The sequence below is a fragment of the Bison bison genome, unplaced genomic scaffold (assembly GCF_000754665.1).
Source record: "Bison bison bison isolate TAMUID 2011002044 unplaced genomic scaffold, Bison_UMD1.0 scf7180017864252, whole genome shotgun sequence".
In the NCBI taxonomy this organism is placed as follows: domain Eukaryota; kingdom Metazoa; phylum Chordata; class Mammalia; order Artiodactyla; family Bovidae; genus Bison; species Bison bison.
Genome location: NW_011494824.1, coordinates 825,027 through 839,759, shown reverse-complemented (window position 1 = coordinate 839,759; position 14,733 = coordinate 825,027). Strand labels below are relative to the sequence as shown.

General features: G+C 41.6%; 1 protein-coding gene across 1 annotated transcript in view; it reads left to right on the top strand.

Annotated features, from left to right (window-relative positions):
- ANKRD31 (ankyrin repeat domain 31) overlaps positions 1 to 4,931 on the top strand; it is a 135,948-nt gene extending 131,017 nt beyond the window's left edge. Inside the window, exons 26-27 of the mRNA XM_010847598.1 lie at positions 2,931 to 2,993; positions 4,665 to 4,931. Coding sequence (XP_010845900.1) covers positions 2,931 to 2,993; positions 4,665 to 4,810 — 209 coding nt within the window. The 3' untranslated portion in view covers positions 4,811 to 4,931. The remainder of the gene's footprint in view (positions 1 to 2,930; positions 2,994 to 4,664) is intronic.
- The last annotated feature ends 9,802 nt before the right edge of the window (positions 4,932 to 14,733 follow it).

Here is a 14,733-nt window from a genome sequence, read left to right as displayed (position 1 = left end):
GGCAACCCACTCCAGTGTTCTTGCCTGGAGAATCCCAGGGATGGGAGAGCCTGGTGGGCTGCCGTCTACTGAAGGGACTTAGCAGCAGTAGCAGCAGCAGCAAGTACAATAAATATATTGAATACTATAAATGAGTTATTAAATTTTAAAAATCTCAATCCCAGTTTCCCAACTACTTGGATTCTTTCCCTTTCTTGTCTCACATGGTTGTGCAAAGAGTAGAGTATTGAAAATTGATGGACAAATGTGAGCTATACTGTCAACACAGAAGCAAGCTACAGAAGGCTGTAATATACCTTGGGTTGTTATCGTTAGTTACCTGGGTAGGAGGGGAGGTGGAACAGAGGGAGGGTTTCAGGAAAACCATGCCTACAGGCCAAATTTAAAGTATAGACAACAGTAAAACACTAAGAGCTCAGCTGTAAAAGCCCTGAAGCCAGGAGATTTGCAGAGTGAGCCCAGACGCGGACCCACGGAAGAGACTCTTGGTTCTGTAACTGTGTCCTCAGCTGCTGTTAGTAACAGGTTATTATTATTTCTCAGAAGACTGATAATACATCTCATGATATATTTTTACTCATTTTATGTACATATAGTATACTGCATATATATTTAATTTTTTATGAAAAGAAAAAGTGAAGAGTTTTTAAAACATTATATACTGGCATTGATGCTTTCAGATATGCTTTCATATGTGGATATGGAGAAAAGGTTTGTTCAGCTTCGAAAAAGAAAGGAAAGTTAGTGAAGCTCTTTGTCTTTAACTTTGCTGAATGTTACTTGTCTGGAATGATTCAAATGATTTTGAAGCTTGTACTATTATGTACTAGGATAATGTAGCAATTGTATAGTTACTTAACACAATTCAAACCAGGATCATACATTTGAAATTAATTTGCTGCATTCTTACATGGGGATTACCCTGTTTAGCTCAGTTTTCTGTATATATGTGTGTTTTTGTTTTGTTTTGTTGCCCGCCCGGTCCCAATGTATCGAGAAGTAGATAACAACAAAGAAACCTGGAAGTGTTAGAAGTTGTGGTCAGCCAAAGGCGCCGGCTCCTGGCAGCACCAGCTGGAATGAAATGGGTGGGAATGAGTGGTGGACAGAGTTCAGAGATGGCTGGTGCAGAAGAGGTGGCAGGGGAGAAGGGAGAGGCAGCAGAGGGCAAGAGAGGCAACGGAGATGAGAGCAGGGGTTTTGTAGAGTGATCTCTGATTTTTCCAGGCTGGTTATTATGGAAAAGAGGCTGTACTGTGAGAAAGTAGAAGATGTTCTTAATATGCATTTTGTGGTGGGATTTGTGTGTTCCCAGGACTTCTGTCCATGGGTTTACCAAGGAAGTGGCACTGCCCGTTACCACAGAGCCCCTTGCAGTTTTCCTAAAGTCCTGAGATTACAGGAAATTCAGAAGTAATTCTAATTACTAACAGTATGCTAACAGTAAAAAGTGGATATAGGAGTGGGATTTTGGCTGCCATGACCTGTGTCCCTTTGAAAGAGAAGCCATGTGAACAGCTACTAGCTAGACTATCAACCAAATAACCCTTGTGGGTATATCACAGCTAACCTGTTGAGAAAGTTATACATTAAAACCATCACACCCTACTGACTTTGGTGATAAAGTCAGCACTGCTTAAAACAAACAAACAAAAAACAACAAAAAGAGGAGATGGGCCTAAAATGGTCCCTTTCTCTCAATTTATTACAGCCCATGAGGGAGAGAGAAACCCAAATCATCTCCAAGCAAAGCTCGTTTAGAGTGCAAAGCAATGTTGAATAACACTTTACAGTTTTACAGAAAGCTTTCACATTTCTTACTTCCTCATTTGACAAAGGTGATGAATGATGGGAATGGTAAAGCGAAAGGAAAAGAATGTTTAACACTCAGTTCAGTTCAGTCACTCAGTCATGTCCGACTCTTTGCCACCCCATGAACTGCAGCACACCTGGCTTCCCTGTCCATCACCAACTCCCCGAGTTCACTCAAACTCACGTCCATCGAGTCAGTGATGCCATCCAGCCATGTCATCCTCTGTCGTCCCCTTCTCCTCCTGCCCCCAATCCCTCCCAGCATCAGAGTGTTTAACACTAGCATTACTTGATTGAATACCCCACTTCTAGGGGTTAATAAGTTAACAGACGTCCATCTGAGAACATTGTCTTTCAAACATTTCAGGTGTGTCGTCTCAGCACACCAGATTTGGGCCCCTCTGTTTCGAGCATGTCAGCTGGAAAAATGGGCAGGTCGCTCCACTTGCAGCTGCTGCTGCTTATCACCCTGCATTTCTGTTGGTGACCTTTGCTGTGTGAGCACCGTGTTGATCCTTTCTGGTTACGCCCATTACAGATAAGATAAAGCTCAGCAGGTGCTCCCAGCCATCTTTCACAAGTGCCCATGTTTGGGTCTGTGACTTTCAAGGCAAGGCCCACTCATTGGAGAGAGGAAATAGGTTTTTTGTGTATACAAGCCCATCCTTGCTCTTATGAAACTAAGATAATATTAGCAAAATGAATTTAAGTACACATTTAAACTTATTTCCATGAGTTTTTCCTGAAAGAATGCTCTCCACTTCTAACTTTGGTGGGATACCTTGCTTCAGATAGACAGCTTTGTCTACAACAAAGCTGCTAATAAAGGAATTATTTTGTTTACGTATGGACCATCTGTAAAAATGTTTAAATTCTTTGAGTCATAAGTAACAGATTAAAACCCAAATCAGACTGCCTTAAAACCCCCTAAAAAGAAATTTTGTTGATTTGTGTACTAGGAATAGGTTTTCAGACTTAAGCCAGGTTCAGACAGCACTACCATCCGTGGGTTTACCAAGGAAGTGGCACTGCCTGTGTTTCTCACTTTCTTACCACTAGTTTTTCTCACTTTCCATTTCTTAGCTCCTTTGTAACAGCCTCTCCTGTCCTCATTCCAGAGCTCCATGCTTTCAGATCCAAGTCCAGAGGGGAAGAACCTGGATGTGACTCTTTTCTAGAAGGTGAAGCAAAGATCTCATTGCATGTAACTCTACTCTGAATGGGTCATGTTCTTACCTTGAATCTGTCTGTTCACTGATTGGGTTATATCTAAACAAATCAGATTGATGTTGAAAAGCAGAGATATTGAATAATGTCCCCCAAACTGAGAAGGAACTTGAAGACCAAAAAACTAAGCAGGCAACTCCTTAAAGTACAGTTGTGAAGTGTTTATTGTGGGTAACTTCCATACAGGTAGGAGGGATCAGGAGATGATCCAGAAGCATTCACAGCGGAGCTCCATGCCTCTGCAGAGGGTAAGGAGGACTTGAAGGGACCAAAGCTAGGAACAGAACCTGACTACTAGGGAGGAGCCTGGCTGGTCCGTGCTGATGGAGCTCCCTGCCCTTCCCTGGGGGTCTCACGACCATTTACCATACCTCAGCAAAAGGCATTCTTCCAGTTTTCACATCAGTAGAAAGCAAGGGTAAGGCAAGTTGTTAGGGAGTTTATCTGGCTTGGGCACATTCCTTGAGTGAGTGAGTGGTAGTTGCTCAGTCCTGACTCTCTGCAACCCCCTGAAGCCTTGGGGGTCCATGGAATTCTCCAGGCAAGAATACTGGAGTGGGTTGATGGGCACATTCCTCATAAGCAGACGAAGGTGTGGTCATGCAGAAAGGGGAGGGGATGGACTGCAGACCTAAGATGGAGCTGATAAGAGGCAGGCAGTGTGGTTCAGCCACACAGGGGAGAGCAATTTCACCAGAAGCACCTGGGCCAAGTGTGACAGGACAGGATCGTCCTCCAGAGGCAAATTAGGGTAGGGTCACCACTAGAAGGGTAAATGAGTACTGGGTATTAGAAGCCCAGATATCTATGCGGATGTGTAACTGTGTAAACATTTGTACTGCTTAGAATTATGAGCAGAGCTCTCGGACTTACAGTGTGTCTGTCTGAAACTGCCTGGCTGAGGTCACACAGACGCATATTGGTGCTATCCCTGGAATAAGATTCAATTAGCTGAGTGACTTACAGGTCATATAGCCAATCTCCAAGACAGGAATCTCTGAGACTGTCAGGGAGCTTAAAGAAGCCAGTTTTAGAATCATTGGTTCAGATTGGCAGAGCCGAAATGGACCCCGTTGATAATCTACCCTCACCTCTCAGAGGAGACGGAAGTCTAGAGAAGCCATATAACTTGTTTCAGGTCACAGCCGAGTTTGTGTGACCTAGAAAACTGATCACCAATCTTTCAGCCTAACGATGTCTTCAGTAATAAATATGAAGTATAAATAAATAACAGCAGCTAGTATTTTGAGTGTTGCTGTGTATTAGGCAGTATCCATGCATTTCACATGCAGTGTCTCATTTAATCTTCACAACTGTTTTACCCTCAGTTTATTGGAAATGGAGGCATAGAGGGACTTTGTTTAACTACCTTCAGAACCTCCAGTTATCCTTTTTTTGCCTTGGTACTTTAGACTGCAAACAGGCTTCTTTCTTCCCAGATGGGTTAGTGCTGACTTACAGCTTTCTCTTGGGTATAGAAAATGGAGTGAGTGAAGAATGACCTGGCAAGAAAACCTGTTATGTGTGCTAATACCCTTAACTAGGGTCTAAGGTTTGTAATAAGTAAATTTAAATCTTATTTTTTCAAAAGGCAGTTTCTAATTTGTTGACACTTCTTTAAACAGGAACTTCCAAAGAATCAATGCAAAGCATCCCACATTATCTTCAAATAAAAGAAATACTGTTAAGCAGCGATCAAGAATTCCTCCCATGCCATATAATGGATGAGCATTGGAAGTTCTATGTGGAATGTGAGGAGCTAACATTCTAAAGCCTTGCTTTTAAATAACTTATTTGATATTTGTTCATGTTATTAGCCAATGTTCATATTTCGTCTTGTTTGGACTGGCGAACCTATTTAACACACATTTTATGAGCTGCTGCTTAAGATGTTTAAGTATAATGTCTATAATAAGAAAAAATGTAACTCTTCAACTATTACAGTAAGATTAATACTTTTTGCAATTAAAGACATTTTTGACATAAACAATATTGACTCTCTGGCTTTCTTTTTACTATCATAGACTTTTAATCTTTAAATCAACATCTCACTTTTGCATAAATAACAGTTGTTCTCTATGGGAAGTAAGGATACAACTAGGAGTGATAATTGGTCTTAAAAAGTCCCTGGTAAAGTGAATCTACTTCAAAAAAGAACTTAAAACCTTACTACGTACCCCCCATTTACTTTGGAATTTATATTGAAATCAAAATGTAGAATTATGAAAGGTTTATCATAAGTTTCATAAAATTTAGTGTAGATAGAATTGCAGCTGTGCCAAGTCTTACAGCAAACAGTGAATCAAGGGTTGATTTGGGGCTGATTATTTTAAGTAGGGTGTATATTTTACCTGTAAAGTTTGCTACATTGTCATGAAGATATTTTTAAAGAGTTATATTCAAGAGTTTTATAAGTTTTCATAAGCTTTAAAAAAAAATAAGTGTCTTAGCTGTCTTTGATAGCCATCTTATTCGTATCTGTAATTACCCCAGATTCCCAAATATGCTTTTTAACTCTGTGGCCTGTCTCTGTCATTTTTTGGGTAGAGATGTCAGACTGCAATAAAGATTACTCTAGCAAGTGCTAGAATTTGGTGGGGATGCAGAGGAGCCATAATGTGTTGCTTCTTGATACTTTCTTGTTTTAAACGTACAGAATCTTAACTGTCTTTAGAATACACAAGAACCATGTCAGCAGTTGCCTGTGGAGAGAATTATGGGATTGGAGAGCTACAGGAAAGAAGGACTTCTAACTATGTGCACCCTTTGGCAACTTTGAAATTGGTACTGTGTTTATTCTTTCTATTCAGATAAAAATTTGAAATATCTGAAAAGAAAGCAGCTGAAAAGTTCTGCCTATTAATAAAAGTGTAAAGACAGATCATTTTATTTTTCTTCCTTTGAGAGTCAATTGAAAATGTTCAGGATAAAGTGACCCTACATGTAATGTGTGAGACCTGACAAGAATTTTATTCCATTATCATTTTCTTAGACTACTCTATTTTTCTAATTTTTGAATAGCCTACCTTATTTGGTGATCTGTTTGGCTTTCATTCCTTAAGGAGATATTTAAAACATGGACCATTTGGGAATATATGTACTAACATGGGAAATTGTATATATAAGTAACTAAAAAAAATGCAGGTTGTTAGACAGTATTTAGTATAACTCCTGGTTATGTTAAATAAAAATTATATGCCTTGAGTCCATGTATAATATGTAAGGCCATATATTTATATTTATACATATTTTATATATGGTATATGTACTTTATAAGCTATGAAATGTGTATTTGTATGCAGAAGTATTTGTGTGGTGTTGGGAATGTCCAGTAAAAGGCCTGGAATGTTACAAATAAAACTGCAATGCCTATCCCTAAGGGAGCTGGACTGGGGAAGGTAGAAAGATGTTTTGCAGTTTACATTCAACATTTTAAAAAAGCCAAAAAAGAAAATTTAAAAAGCTAAACATTTCTTTTGTAATTTAAAAATAGTTTAAAAAAGTAACTTAAAAGCAAGTCTTTTGTTTATTAGTGATTACAGTTTATAAAAGTCATACATTCTCAGTTCAGTTCAGTTCAGTCGCTCAGTCATGTCCGACTCTCTGTGACCCCATGGACTGCACCCCGGCAGGCTTCCCTGTCCGTCATCAACTCCCAGAGTCTACTCAAACTCATGTCCATTGAGTTGGTAATGCCATCCAACCATTTCATCCTCTGTCATCCCCTTCTCCTCCTGCCTTCAATCTTTCCCAGCATCAGGGTGTTTTCCAATGAGTCAGCTCTACGCATCAGGTGGCCAAAGTATTGGAGTTTCAGCTTCAACATCAGTCCCTTCAGTGAACACCCAGGACTGATCTCCTTTAGGATGGACTGGTTGGATCTCCTTGCAGTCCAAGGGACTCTCAAGAGTCTTCTCCAACACCACAGTTCAAAAGCATCAATTCTTCCAATCTTGCAATTCTGAGTTTTCATTTTAGTAATCAAATTCTTAAACTTAATTTTCCAAGCCCATTTAACATTAAATATACCAACTGGTAACTGACATAACACCTGGGGGAGGCATGTGAGTATTGCCCAAACTAAGCACAAGGGTCTACTTCAAGCCAGACTGGGGTCCAGAGAGCTACCTTACCCCAGATCATCCCTCTGAGATGACTGGGCGATTTGGAGTGATGGGAAGACATTTTGTCTATTCTGGGTTCTAAATGAAAGGCTTTTAGACCCTAAAGCATTAGCTTAACTTCTAGACCTTGAGCTATATAAGAGACCTCCAAGAATATCCAATTACTCAATCCCTGATATTTGTATCCTTTCAATAAAATTAGCTTCCTGAACACCTCCAGGATACTCCATACCCAACAAGGAAGTCTGTTCCCTTTCAGACAGGTACTCCTAAATTCTAGAGAGATGGAACCCCAGTCACCTGGGACTCACTCAGAATCCTGTTATGACAAAATAACACTCCTTTTAAGACTTGAATTACAGATTAGCTTCCACTGGCCTGATAGCTGGCAGTGTCCAAGAATACATCTTGCCCTTTTCTCTTCCACTTCTCTTTCATTCAGTCCCTTCAAGTTCCCTTCCTGAGTTCAGTCCTTTATCGGGACTAGACTATGTGCAACCTCATCCCATTTCTCTCACCCCAGTTCTTTCCCTTATAAAAACCTGCAGCACACTGTGCCAAATTATTCTTCCTAAAGGTCTATTGTTACTTCCTTGCTGCTGCTGCGTGAGTAAAATCTCAGCCCAAGGTTTGAGGCTCCTGTTCTCTGGTCCTGACATAACCTTCCAGCTTAATCTCCCAATCATCTGTAACCTTTGACTCACTCTTAAACTCCTTTTTCATCCCTTTTATGGGCTGAAACTGTGTCCTCTCAAAATTCATATGTTGAATTCCTAGCTTGCAGTCGCTCAGAATGTGACTGTATTTGGAGAGAGGATCATTAAAAGAGATGTTTAAAATAAGGCAGTTGAAGTAGGTCCTCATACAGTCTGAATGGTGTCCTTTATGAAAAAATTTTGGCCATACTAAGCGATACCGGGGTGCATATGAACAGGTAAAAGACCCTATAAGGACAGAGAAAAAAGGCAGCCATCTGCAAACAAAGGAGAGAGGCCTCTGAATGAAATCAACCCCGCTGACCCTTCGATCTTAGACTTCTCCCGTCCAGAGAAATAATCTTCTGTTGTTTAAGCCATCCAGTTTGGCAGCCCTGGCAAACTAACAGAATCCCTAACTCTACCCAATATTTTGTTTACTATCAAGAATGTTCCCTCTCTCATCTGTCCATTTATGTTTTCCTTATTCTTTGAGCCCTCTCCTCATACATATCCTCCTAGGTTGCTTTCTCAGGCCAAGCACTGAATATTTGCTGCTTGGTATTATTAGTGTTCTTTTCATGGCTTATTTCCCTCAAGTAGCTGGAAAAACTTGTCTTCAAGTAGCTGGAAAACTTGTCGAGGTCAGCTTTATAGTTTTATACTTCATGTTTCCAATAAAATATCTCAGACATACTAGATACTCAAGAACTATCAGAGTATATTCAAGTCATAACAGAAAACCATATTCAAAATGGAAATTTTATTCTTTCATATAACAAGTCCAGAGGTAGGAATCTGGGGGTTGGTTAGCTCTTTAACTCAACAGTGTTATGATTGTTTCCATCTTTCTTCCAGCTCCCCTCAGGGTGCCAAGATGACTCTGCTGTTTCAGGCAGATGTAGATGCAGAAACAGCATCATTAGAAGAAGAAAGAAACATTCCCTCCAACGCACATCATTTGGGAAGAAACCTTCCTCGAATGCCACCACCACCACCCCAGGAAAGTTTATTTCATTAGCCAAAATTTTACCTTCTGCTTGTTCCCACATCAGTCACTAGCCAGGGAAGCGGGCTACCCTTGATTGGCTGAGAAAAGTAAGTACGTGCCCATGTGCAGAAAAGCAGTCAGGTGTACACACTCCGGACTCTGCTGATAACAAAAAGCACGTGAGTAAGGCTGGGGTGGGGTAAGAGCTAGTATTTATTGCACTTAACATATACCAGTCATTGTTATAAGCACTTCCAATGTATTATTTAATCTTAACCACACCCTATGAGGTAGAACTATTGTCCTCATTTTACAGATGAGGAAATCAAGGTATAGGATGAAGTAAACTGGCCCAAAGTCACACATGTACCACCAGGTGGTAGAACTGGGATTCAAACCTGGCAATTTGGTTTCAGAACTCACGCTGTTAGGTATCATATGTTTCCTCTCTCTCAATCAAAGGTATCTGCCCCAAAAATAGACATGATGATTAAAAGTGTTGACATCTTTCTGAGTGACAGTGGCCCTACTGACTCCTGCCACCTACACATTCTGAGGAGCCAGTGTTGACTCACTTTGGTGAATGACAGGCAGGGCAGACAGGGATGCTCGCTGGTAGAAAATGGAATGCAGAAGTCCTGCTGGAAGAGCTTCAGTACGAATGTGTTGATCCCTGCTCTTGGGCTTTCTCTTTTTCAATCTAGGAGCCCCAGGCATAAAGAAAGTAAAGTTGATTCATCTGAGATACTGCCCAAACTCAGTTTTCATGGAAAACTACCCTGTTAATTGACTGCATGTGCCCATAAGACTTGGGTTTTAAGTCTCATTGGGTTCTCAAGACTGTGAGGGATAAGAGCACATAAACTCCACATGTGTTTTCTTTGGACTCTCTCATTTTCTATTTCTTCTCATTTCATTTTTGTTGAAGCCTGCTTTGCAAAAGGAAACCAGGGATACATCTCTCTTAAACACATAAAAGCCAAGAAATGTGGAAAGTTTCTGCTTAAATGTTAATTGTAATGTTTTCATGTCCTGAATTCTCTTACCAGTTAAATAAGAAGAATGGAATTTGAAGCCATGCCAGATCAAGGATGAGATGGTTAGATAAGCATCACTGACTCAATGGATATGAATTCAAGCAAACTCCAGGAGATAGTGAAGAACAGGGAAACCTGGTGTGCTGCAGTCCATGGGGTTGCAAAGAGTTGGGCACGACTTGGTGACTGAACAATAGATCAAGCTGCCTGTATCTTAAAGTCCCTCATATAGGCTGCATAGTTAACTTCTAAATTCCTTGGCCATATTTGTAAGTTCATATTCTTTCATTTAGGCTCCTTTAAAGTAGGAACAGTAGGTGTGAACATTTGAAGCTATAATGTAAGTAGTGATACTTCTAAAGGTAAAAGCAGTTACCATTTCTGTTTTTAGCTGTTCACGAGATACCTTAAAGTTCAATGATGTCTGGCCTTGTGGCTGAGATACGAAGTTGGCTCATGTCCTTCAAAGCTGGAGGCAAGGAAATGGTGAGGCAAGTTACCCAGCTAGTGGGTGAGCCTTGCCCATCCCCCAGCATCTTCAGTTCAGCACAGCTCTTTTGGTTCTGTTCATTATTGCCTACTCATTAACTGTCGTGAAATGATTAAACAAAACAGAAACTATGTCTCTTTGTGTAAAAATGTCCCCAAAAGAAATGCTGGTGATGGAAATGAAGAGGTTTAAGAAAAGGTTGGTTTGCAATATCTTGTAATAACCTGTAATGGAAAAGAATCTGAAAAAGAACATATATGTGTGTATGACTGAATCACTTTGCTGTACACATGAAACCAATACATTATAAATCAACTATACTTCAATTTTTTTTTAAAGGGGGAAAAAAAGAAAATGGTGATTTTGACCCAAATAAAAAACCGAGATTAAAAAAAAAGGAGTGAACACTTAAATTTGGAAGAGCTTAGCTCTGTGCCACAAATGACTTTATGTATAGTAATGTGAGCCCTAGGGCCCTAAGTCTCTGTAGTGGTGGGTCTCCTTTTCCTTTAGAAGCCAAGCCAAATGACATGAGTCCCTCAGTCGACATACAGGGAAAAGTCTCCTGCCTCCCCAGCCTTAGGGGCCCCTGTTTCTCTGTTTTCCCGAGAGCAAGCTCTTCCCTGAAGCGCTTTTCTGTGAAACTCCATCAGCCGGCCGGCCAGCTCGGGGCCTGGACCGTGCTCTCAGCCACTACTGCCCCAGCACCCCCACATCTCTGTCCCACTCGCCGCACCCCTCCTGGTCCTTTCTCCAAAGCAGGACATGGCTTTAGAAAGGGGAGCCGGGAGGGCCTCGTTGTGAGAAGTTGTATCTAAACATGAGAAACTGCTTACAAGTTTCATTTAGTCTCACTTATATCATGCATATTTTATACGTCTCATGTCTCCTAAATTAAATGGGATTTTCTCCAAGGTCAAGGGCTGTTGTATTTTTGTATTCTTCCATAGCAACCAGTGCAGCATTTTGCACAAGCAAGAGTTCAGTGAATCACATTAGTCTCAAAAGCATTTCATCCTTAAATATACCTTTAAACACTCAGCCAGCAGAGAATCTGGCAAGCTACATGCTTGCTAAGTAAAGGAAAATCCAGGGAAACACATTAAGTATCAGATAGCCAACCCAAGGCTAGACTTCCTTCTTGCTTCCCGTTGGTAGCCTGTGACAAATTCTTATCAGAAAGCCTCCCAAACATGCCAAGATCTGGTCATCTGTGCTTGCCTCCACGCTGGTGAGCCCAGACCTAGAGCTTGAATTATCAGTTTCTGCTGACTTGTGGTGTAATTTCTTGTCTTTTGGATTCAACTTCCCCTCAACTTCTTACCAGCGTCCCTGCATGCCTTCAAGTTCCATTCAGCCCCTATTTCCTTAAGATAACCAGCTAAGTTAGTTCTGCAGAAAGACACTGGATCCTATGATGTCTCTGAAGGCCTAAGAAGACTTTTTAAATACATTAGAAATTCCTCATAAGGTTTCGTGAAAGCAATTCAGATGGCTGGGAAGGGTTTACCACAATTCCAATTTGGGATTTACATGACTTTTCTTAGAAGACATTTCCATTTCTTCCAGGATTACTGTCTTCTTCAAATGGTTTCCTTGGGCCAAGAACAACACAATCAGGACTGGAAGGGTAACCCAGGAGGCACATTATTTTGTGGTGGAATTCCTGAATGAAGAATAGCAAGACCAATGTTTCCCTACCAGTTCTACAACTGATTTGCTGATTTACCTGGACACGTTACTCTTCCTTTGAGCCCCAGGATCCTTGGTTGTATAACAGCACTCAGGATTGCCATAAAGACCAAATAACATGAATGAATTAGAGACCACTCCACAGCATGCTCACTGCTGCAGTATTACAGCATAGTATTATCATAGTCAGAGTAATTCACTGAGTTCTTCCACTCTGTATGGCACTTACCTACATCCTTTTCAGCCTCCCATTTCTATAGCAAAACTTCACAAGTAAGATTCTTTCAGGCACACCTTCCCCTTTGGAGCCGTGCTTTTGACAAGCCCTCCTTACCTAGCTTCGCCTTTCCTACTTTTCCTTCAAGGACCTGCTTGGAACTCCCTGTACTCTGAGTGAAGTCCTTTAGTGGTATCCTCAGTGATTATGTCCCTTTGGACATAGTCCAAAGGGAATTCCTCTGAATTCCCCTGGCATGGCTGCCATTTGGTCCCAGGCAGCTGATTCTAAGCATCTTCTGTCTTGTTGGTGATGCATGTTCTGAGTACAGGACATGTGTAGTTACTACCTCTGTAACTTCAGTGTCTTTCTTTGAGGGCAAGGTCTGTGATTTATGCATGCCTCTTTGTATTCTTAGCTCAAACAATGTGTTTTCATTAACAGTGACTTTGGGGGGTTGTACTGGGTTGACAAGTGTCCCCTCAAAGTTCATGTCTTTGCATATGTAATTAAGTTATGAATAGGTCATACTGGATTTCTTTGTTGTTTTACCTCTAAGTCATGTCTAACTCCTTTGCAACCCCATGGACTGTAGCCCACCAGGCTCCTCTCCGTCCATGGGATTTCCTGGGCAAGAATACTGGAGTGGGTTACCATTTCCTCCTCCAGGGGATCTTTCTTGACCCAGGGATCGAACCCTAGTCTCCTGCACTGGCAGGCAGATTCTTTACCACTGAGCCACCAGGGAAGCCCATACTGGACTTAAGATCCTTCAAAGAGAGCACAGTCTGGCCAATGCCTTGATGTCACACTTCTAGACTCTAAATTGTGACAGAATAAGTTTATACTGTCTGAAGTCACCCAGTTTGTAGTGACTTGTTACGGCAGTCCTGGGAGACTAATACCCCAGGAGTGCTAAGCACACTGTAGGGTGTAGTGGAGGCCTTAGGGGGCCACCACCCAGCCTAGGGGCTTCCCTGGTGGCTCAGCAGTAAGGAATCCACCTGCCAACACAGAAGACACAGGTTTGATTCCTGAGTTGGGAAGATCCCCTGGAGAAGGAAATGGCAACCCACTCTAGTATTCTTGCCAGGGAAATCCCATGGACAGAGGAGCTTGGTGGGCTACAGTCCATGGGGTCACAAGAATTGGACATGACTGAGTGACTAAGCATAAATACATACCTATGCAGCTGAGAGGCATCCTTCCTGAAGACCTGGGATGCTGATCAGAGCAAGGCTTTAAGGGAAGAGGGTAACTGAAGAGGACAGGGAATGAACTGAATATAGTCTGGGTAGAAAAGAGTTTACAAGCATTATGGTAAAGGTACTTTTTAATATTTATTTATTTAATTCTGTTTTGGCTGTGTTGGGTCTTAGTGGCAGCACTTGGGATCTTCAGCTCTTGGGCTCAGTTGTCCCACAGCATGTGGGATCTTTAGTTCCTGAGCCAGGGATCTAATGGGTGTCCTCTGCACTGGAAGGCAGATTCTTAACTACTGGACCAACAGGGAAGTCCATACAGGTATTTTTTAAGGTCTTATCATAGAAACAGTTTACTTTATGACAAAAGGTTGATCCTGCAGTTGGAAACAGGGGTGCAAGTAAGTGAATGGACAACTACTTTATGATATGATATATCCAAATTTTTAAACTGACCAATTTGGGAGAAACTATGTGTGTATGGATTTCATAGCAGCCCTTGCTTAGATAACTGGGGCCTATGGTGGGAGCCGGGCTGAGGGTGGCTGGTGGACCACTGAGCCCTGGAAGTCACAGTTTCCTCAGCTGTTATCTCATGGACACTGGGGCAGACCATGCTAGTCTGAGTTCTGGTTCTGCCATTTACTGGCATGTCATTTCCCCTCACTTGCCTCCCTCTCCTCTGGAAAATCAGAATAGAAAAAATAGCATCTCCCTCATAAAGTTGTGAGGGTTGAAAGATTAATCTGCACAAATTGCTTAGAACAGTGCTCACAGCAGGTAACAGAAGGCTTAGTTGTTCTTATCATTATCATGAGGGAGACCAGAAGGGTGAATAATGTGACCTTTAATGACTCTTCCAGAAACAGGGGGGCCCCACTGGAGAGAGAAATGCAAAGTTGGCCATTTGCTTGAAAATAAGTGCAAAGTATTAGAGTATTTATTAAAATACTTGTTTTCCAAACACTGGGGATTTTTTTTTTTTTTTAAAAGCAGGATGATCTCAGAGTCTCTACTACTGTGGGCAGATTTCAGAGCCTAGGAGTAAAGGATATGGGGTCCTATGCAGCTCCCTCTTTTAGGATTCCTGGGTCGCAAGGCCTAACCGGTTTTACCTGGTCCGATCTGGCTCCTCACCAACACACCTGGCATACAGCAGGCGCTTAGTCAACGTGGGTTAACTGAGGACGGAAGGAAGAAACCGGCTGGGACTGACTTCCCTGGTGCATCCCTGGCCTGTAAGGTG